This window comes from Bicyclus anynana, chromosome 27 (genome assembly GCF_947172395.1).
Source record: "Bicyclus anynana chromosome 27, ilBicAnyn1.1, whole genome shotgun sequence".
Taxonomy (NCBI): domain Eukaryota; kingdom Metazoa; phylum Arthropoda; class Insecta; order Lepidoptera; family Nymphalidae; genus Bicyclus; species Bicyclus anynana.
Genome location: NC_069109.1, coordinates 4,341,892 through 4,350,105, shown reverse-complemented (window position 1 = coordinate 4,350,105; position 8,214 = coordinate 4,341,892). Strand labels below are relative to the sequence as shown.

The 8,214-nt window shown below is 36.2% G+C and overlaps 1 protein-coding gene across 2 annotated transcripts in view; it reads left to right on the top strand.

Moving 5' to 3' along the window:
- Positions 1 to 3,780: 3,780 nt before the first annotated feature.
- Positions 3,781 to 8,214, top strand: part of LOC112050685 (leishmanolysin-like peptidase) — a 117,031-nt gene continuing 112,597 nt past the window's right edge. Inside the window, exon 1 of one of the 2 annotated variants that reach the window (XM_052890420.1) lies at positions 3,781 to 4,056. In XM_052890420.1, coding sequence (XP_052746380.1) covers positions 3,907 to 4,056 — 150 coding nt within the window. In that variant the 5' untranslated portion in view covers positions 3,781 to 3,906. The remainder of the gene's footprint in view (positions 4,057 to 8,214) is intronic. The other variant, XM_052890421.1, reaches the window with a different exon arrangement.

The window sequence follows — 8,214 nt, the reverse complement described above, 5'->3', positions numbered from 1 at the left end:
GTAGGCTTGCAGTGTCGTTGTACGTGATCTGTTTGATAATTATTAGTCAATAGAAAGTGTTAAAAGTTACGAAACATGACCTATACATAGATAGAGATACTCGTACCATCAAAGACCTGATCGTTTCAGTGTTACCAACTCTCAAAAATATTTGTCCCTAAAATTTGTGTCAGTCTGACACAAACTTTAGGGACAAATATTTTTGGGTTTTCTGACACTGTCAGAAAACCCTAGAATCGCCATTAAATAATATGCTGTAATAAGTTTTAGAAGCTTTTTATTACATACTAGCGGACGCCCGCGACTTCGTCCGCGTGAAAGTCGTTGTAGACTTTCAACTACCTATCCCCCCCCCCTAGGAACCCCTATCCTACCCTATCCTAACCTACCTCTACCCTACCACTACCCTACCCCTACCCTACCATACTCCTACCCTACTCATTAAGGCTGCACTTCTTTATTTATTCCTCCCACCGCGAGTCGCGTTGAGCGCGGCAACCGTTACACAAAAATAATCCTCAAAGCATGAATTAGTATTCACGCGCGATGGCTTAGCGTTTGGTTTCTTTACCGATTTTTATGATTCTTTTTTTATTGAATAGGTGATAATGTTAACTTTCTTATTTGGGATGATGATGAGTGTTATAAACATAAGAGTAGACAAATATAATTAGAAAGCTCCGAACTGCTAAGCTATCGGGAGTTACACGTGTTATTGTGAGTCAACCATAAAAGATAGACATATATATGCTGTTGTGTTTTTATAGATAGTTTTAAGGAGAATATTTCCGTCATACATGATTTGTATGTAGCTTTAACCATTAAGGCTGTACACGCGACGAAAGCTTAAAAAATTGAGTAACTTCTCCCGTTTTCTCAACATTTCTCTTCACTGCTCTGCTTCTATTGATCGTAGCGTAATGAAAAGTATACTATAACCTGCCCAGGAGTATGTTGAATAATTGTACCAAGTTTCGTTAAAATCCGTCCAGTAGTTTTTGTTTCTATAAAGAACATACAGACAGACAGACAGACAGACAGACAAAAATTTTACTGATTGCATTTTTGGCATCAGTATCGATCACTAATCACCCCCTGATAGTTATTTTGGAAATATATTTCATGTACAGAATTGACCTCTCTACAGATTTATTATAAGTATAGATTTTTTATAAGTATACATACGTATTTTTATTTATATAATACTACGTTTTCATCTGAAGATTCTGATTTTTTTTGTTAAATTTATTCAATGTTTACATTGAATGAATTTAACTTTTTTTTTGGATGGATTAATTAATGTTGTACAAGATCTACCATTCATTGCCAGTTTTGCCATTTGCCACCAGTCGACACTGAGTGGTTGTAGAATTACGTATTATAATTATGTCGTTCTAAGTAAGAAAGAAATATTATATTATCAATTGTTTAAGTTTATTTATATTTAATTTACAAATATTAAAGAGTCAAAAAATCCGACTTTAAAAATCTCGTCGTTTTATCGTGGTATGTACCCGTTTAAATAATATTGGCACGTATGCTCAATAAAATAGGGAAAAATCCAAAAGAATCGGTCGTTTATGCCCAAAAAACATATATTTCGACACTCTCAAGCTCAATTATCAATTGAGTGCAAAAATGCTGGAAAATTATGTTGGGTACCTACACAGATTAATCAATAATATACAGATGGAGCGCACGGAACACGACGGTGTCGTAGCCGCTCCAAATACGAAATTCAAAAAGTAATACATTCTCGAGTCAGTACGACACGAACCGTCGCGTCAGTAATTTTCAATATTATTCAAGATAAATGGCGTCTTATGTTTTTAAATATTTTAAAAACTGTTCACACAAACACAAAAACTAAGGAAATAAGATGGAGTTCTTTTTGTTGGTAATTAATGATTATAATATTAATTTACGTAATTGTTGTTAGTGTTAAATTTTGAAATACAAATTACGAAAAAAGTTTGTCAAGGAGACGCGTGACGTTTGGGGTTTTTAATGGGTTTCACCGGTTTCATTACGTTGCTTGTAAATATTCACTCTGGTTACTCTGTGGTTGGGTACTTGAAAAGCGATCGCTGGTCGTAAACGTGACGATGTCTATGACAAGGTCAATGGCACCGAGCACTGCTTGCGGTTCGTTAAGAGTTTTTAGGGATCCGCAGACATAAAGAACCTTTATAGTTTCGCAGTCCATCTACACTGCCTATTAACTCAGTAGGTAGTCAGCAGATAGGTAAATTAATTACATCTTTGTAGTGGTAAAAAGATAATTAGAAAAGAAATGAGATTTTTTTCTTTCTCTACATGCAAAGTGATGATGAATTTTTCATCACCTATCCCATGGTTATGGGTATGGTTATCGGTATTTTTGTGCATTACTTAAGGTATTAAAGTGCTAACTTAATCTACGGAACCTTACACTACGCGTTGCCCGACACGCACTTAGCCGGTTTTTTTTTTAATTTCAGTCTCTACTTTCGTTTGCTAAACTCTAATCTACATTCTACTTCTTGAGTATCGTGTGTAAGATGAAATGCTACAAGCTAGTAGAACTTAGTAAGTACCTACTTATATCGAATATTTACCAAGAAAGGGTCTGTGGTATGGTACGGAATTAAAAGCGAAAGTAACACGCAACCAGCAAGCAGTACATATCAGAGTAATGATATTATAAGTTATAGTTACTATGGCGTACATAACAAAAGCTATTTCAGCTGAATCAAGTATTCTATACAATATACACGTAAGGATTGTTAGGGTGTGCACACAATGTTGTCTCCAGAACTAGCTAATGAATTTTCATGAGGTTTTTAAATGTAGAAAAGATTGGAGAAACATTATATTATGACAGGCTGATGTAAGAAACATAAATCTGAAAAAAAAAACAAAGTTTTACGTGGCAGTTTTACGTCGCAGACTTTGAATAAGTAGGTACCCACTACACATTAAATTATGTACTTACCAAAATTAAAGAAGGTGACGATAAAAGAAGAGTGATAGCCCAGTGGATATGATTCTGGAGGGTGTGGGTTCGAATCTGGTCCGGGGCATGCACCTCCAACTTTTCAGTTGTGTGCATTTTAAGAAATTAAATATCACGTGTCTCAAACGGTGAATTAAAAACATCGTGAGGAAACCTGCATATCAGAGAATTTTCTTAATTCTCTGCGTGTGTGAAGTCTGCCAATCCGTATTGGGCCAGCGTGGTGGACTATTTTCCTAACCTCTCATTCTGAGAGGAGACTCGAGCTCAGCAGTGAGCCGAATAAGGGTTGAGAACGAACGAGATCATAATGATCGTTAGATTTGCGTTCAAACAAAATTACAAATACCTTTGTTATTTATGTTTATAGTTCAAATATTGAAAAATATCACGTTTAATGTAAGGAAGCAAAATATGTATGAATTTTCATCTAATTAAGATAAAAGATTTTTAGTAGATTTTGAAGTTATTTATTTTGCAAACTTCCAGACAAACTTTGGTTTTTTACATATTAACTAGTTAATATTGACTATATTTACCCGAATGTCTCATAAAAATGAATATATTCAAACCTAGTCATTATCCCCATTCAATAATAGTACAGTGTAAACTAATCTTTACAATACATCCACATTTATAAAATGTCATCATTCTGTTATCACTACGCGGACTTCTCTTTCACTTACACATACTATCGTATAAGTTAGAAAGTGATGGAGAAACAGACACAACATGGCGGATTCAGCTGTTAACGCAACTAACTTCACATCGAATACATCCTCATACCATTGATTTAACTCGAAAAAAATTAGTTCTGCTGCGATCGTGTGATGAGTAGACGCGCGTTACTACTCTGTATTTAATAGTTTTAAAATGTAAACAAAGGGTTGTTAGTGAAAACATCAGTCGAAATGTCGGCATTAACACTTCGCAGCTATGTGAGAGTATTTTGTGTGTTGTGTTTTGTGTTAGAGTGTGTGGTTTGCAAGGATTTTGTGAATAATTTACAAACAAGTCACCATAGTGTGCATTGCACCCATGAACACCCTAAAGCCGACCAAGTAAGTGCATATTCGAATTTTGAATTTCTTATCGATCTATCATGTATTCGTGTCATAACCTAAGTTTTTACTTCTTTTTTGAAGTAAACAATGAACTCTTGAGATGTGGCAAACTGTCTTTTTTATCCTAATTAATTTCTAGTGCAAGTTTTAAAGGTTTTCGTTTAATTTTTTTTATGATTGCTCATTGTTTTTATCATGGTTAACTTCATAATCTGTTTATTATCATGTACGTCCTGCTATTGTAACTAAAGTGATAGGCTAGGAATGGGGGTGAATCATATATTTTTTTTTTCAATTCATCAATTTATCTACTTACCTACTACAACTTTTTGGGCTTTAGTTTGTTTTTTTAATCGGTTGCTAATTTTTTATCTATGGCTGTTAATTATGTTTTTAACACGTGAACAATGGGTTCTATTTTAGACAATATTTTTTTTCAGGCAGTATGGTCAATGATCTTTGCCTGTTCCTTAATAAAACAGTGTAAAAACAAACTTTTTTTTAATTTTCCTTGCTATAATAGCTGTGTTGGTCAAACTTTGGACGCTTCTTAGCAGGCTGTGTAAAACTTGATCATGAAATAATTTCGTATAAATAAAGTTTTTTTAGACACTAGACAGTAGTGTGGAGCCAGTGACGTAGCAATGTGGGGGTAAGAGTAGGGTTGTCAACCGTAGTTTAATAATATAAATAAATAAATAAATAAATAAATAAATATACTTAAACAATACACATCACTATCTAGCCCCAAAGTAAGCATACAGAGTAGCTTGTGTTATGGGTGCTAAGATAGTTGATATTATAATATTAATATACAATTATATACTACATATAAATACTTATATAATGTATAAATACACACAGACACTGGAAAACACCCATGCTCATCACACGAATATTTTCCAGTTGTGGGAATCGAACCCACGTATAATATAGTATACTATACCTATATTTTTTTAATCCTTACAAGTTAGCCCTTGACTACAATCTCACCTGATGGTAAGTGATGATGCAGTATAAGATGGAAGCGGGCTAACTTGTAAGGAGTAGGATGAAAATCCACACCCCTTTCGGTTTCTACACGACATCGAAAACGCTAAATCGCTTGGCGGTACGTCTTTGTCGGTAGGGTTGTAACTAGCCACGGCCGTAGCCTCTCACCAGCCAGACCTAGATCAATCAAGAAAACCTCAATCGGTCCAGCCGGGCATCGTACCCAGGACTTCCCTCTTGTAAATCCGTCTGGAGAACGTCAATTTCAGGTCTGCGTACTCTAAACTGTTGAAGAAATAGGTATATAGTACGCAAAAATACTATATTTTCAACAACTTTACAAACTTCTTTTATTTTTTAAAAACTTTTTGAGAAATATCATCGAATCTGAACTTGTTTTAAATTTAAAAAAGTGTTTATTCGCTTATTTCGTAAAATAATATATTTTCTTTAGGCAGGGAATACTATAATTTTTTGGCTAAATCTGAAAAATACTATATTTTGTATAGCTAAATCTGAAAAATAATTTTCTTCAGAAATGTTGGCAACCCTAGGTACTAGGGGCATTTCCCCCGGGCGACATACAAAAAGGGGCGGTGACAAGCGCCAGTATTTTGTCATTTGATAAAAAAAAATTGGAAAATCCAATCTAATCTGATTTAAACACACACACCGAATTAAAAATTTCACGATTTTTTTAATTTTTTTTTATTCTCTACAAGTTAGCCCTTTATTACAATCTCACCTGATGGTAAGTGACGATACAATCTACAATGGAAGCGGTCTTTGTCGATAGGGTGGTAACTAGCCACGGCCAAAGCCTCCCACCAGCCAATGGACCAATTAAGAAAACCTTAATCGGCCCAGCTGGGGATCGAACCCAGGACCTCCGTCTTATAAATACACCGCGCATACCACTGCGCCATGGAGGCCTAAGCTATTTTGAGTTAAAATAGCTCATAACAGCTTAATATTATATAAACGGATCCCTAAATCGAAATATGTTGGTAGAAGACCCCTCACAACTTTCAAAGACCTATCCAACGATACCCCACACTATAATCGAGTAAAAAAATCATCCCCACTTTACATGTAGGAGAGAGACCCTAAAAAAAATTTTTCAAGACTTTATTCACATTTTTATTGTACATACCTATTCATGTTAATTTACAGCTTTCTAGAAGTAATACTCTCTGCGCTAAACCGCGGGTTCCCTGTGGACTACGGAACCCTAAAAAGTCTCAACTAGCATCGTCGTCGTCGTCATCAACCCATATTCGGCTCACTGCTGAGCTCGAGACTCCTCTCAGAATGAGAGGGGTAAGGCCAATAGTCCACCACGCTGGCCCAATGCGGATTGGCAGACTTCACACACGCAGAGAATTAAGAAAATTCTCTGGTATGCAGGTTTCCTCACGATGTTTTTCCTTCACCGTTTGAGACACGTGATATTTAATTTCTTAAAATGCACACACAACTGTCAGAGGCTCAGACCAATTATAGAAGGACCTATATCGCACTCATAGTCACGAACAAAATTGTCTGTCATTTTCTGAGGAAAACGAGCTTAGATTTGGCATATATCTGATACTAAACTAGAAGTTTGTGCCCGTTTTTTAATCAATTCAATTACACAAAAAGGCATTTTTACGGAGTTCTTTAACCGACGAACACGGTTACAACTATTTAACATCGATTCTATAGAGACTGTTTTTATAATCGCATTAGATCGTTGATCATATACTTTGACAGAAAAGTAACGTCTAGCGAGGCAGGTCCTATACAATAATTGGTCTGAGGTCAGAGGTCATATCCACTGGGCTATCACGGCTCTCCAACTAGCATATTGTTATAGAAACTTATCAGCTCACGTTTATGTTGTCTATGCAGAAAATGCAGATAATTATAGCTGCTTATAACATCGATTGTAATAATTAACTTACGACGAGTAGGTATCAGCTTAGGCCTAGAATTTACGAGTACTAGACAGCCGGTTTCAACCGCGTAGTTCTCGTTCCTAGTAGAATACGGGTATAAAATATAGCCTACTAGCGGACGCCCGCGGCTTCGTTCATGTGGAATTTAGTTTTTCACAAATCCCACGGGAGCCATGGATTTTCTGGGATGAAAAGCAGCGTTTGTGTTAATCCAGAGTGAAATCTATTTCCATTCCAAATTTCAGCGTCCGCTAGAGAATTGTCATTATCACTCAGATCCCGCCAACTCGCATTTTTTTTTAGTATTGTAACAGCATGGTGGGTCTAAACTCTATATCTCTTCTGGGAGGCCTGATAGTGGGCCGTTAAACATTCTGATAGTTAGTTTTGCTAATTATTACCGAATCAAGTGTATTAATTTACTAGCAGACGCTGCGCGGTTTCAACCGCGTGGTTCCCGTTCCCGTAGAAATACGGGGATGATATGTAGCCTTCCTCGATAAAAGGGCTATCTAACACTGAAAGAATTTTTCCGATCGGACCAGTAGTTCCAGAGATTAGTGTTTTCAAGCAAACAAACAAACTCTTCAGCTTTACAATATTAGTATAGATTATTGAATGAAATATGTGCCCCAGTGGATATTAGCTCTGCCTGTTATTCGGAGGGCGTAGGTTCGAATCCAGCGCCGCGTCTAGGGGACTTATTTCATGAAAACGACTTTAAGTGTCTCTAGCTACCTGCTGGACAGTGTGAGTAGACGATGTCTGTGGGTGTCTGCCACGCTAATAGTCTGTGACGCACTGTGTCTGTTGATATAAATGGAATACCTAGTTTACTAATCTTGGAAGAATGCATTGACCTCCTATGGAAGAGTAGGAAATACTTAATTATATTTTAATTAAGTAAATACGTTATTTACATAATTAAGTGTTTTAATTATTGTTCTGCATTTTTCCTATGCAAATTATATTAAGTACAGAGTATAGTATTTTATGTATTACACTAGCTGACGCCGCGCGGTTACACCCGCGTGGTTCCCGTTCCCGGGAATCCAGGGATAATATATAACCTATAGCCATCCTCGTTAAATGGGCTATCTAACACTGACAGAAATGTTCAAATCCGACCAGTAGTTCCTGAGATTAGCGCGTTCAACTAAACAAACAAACAAACAAACTCAGCTTTAGTCGGAAAAGTATGTGTTAGGAGTTGGTTTGACAATAG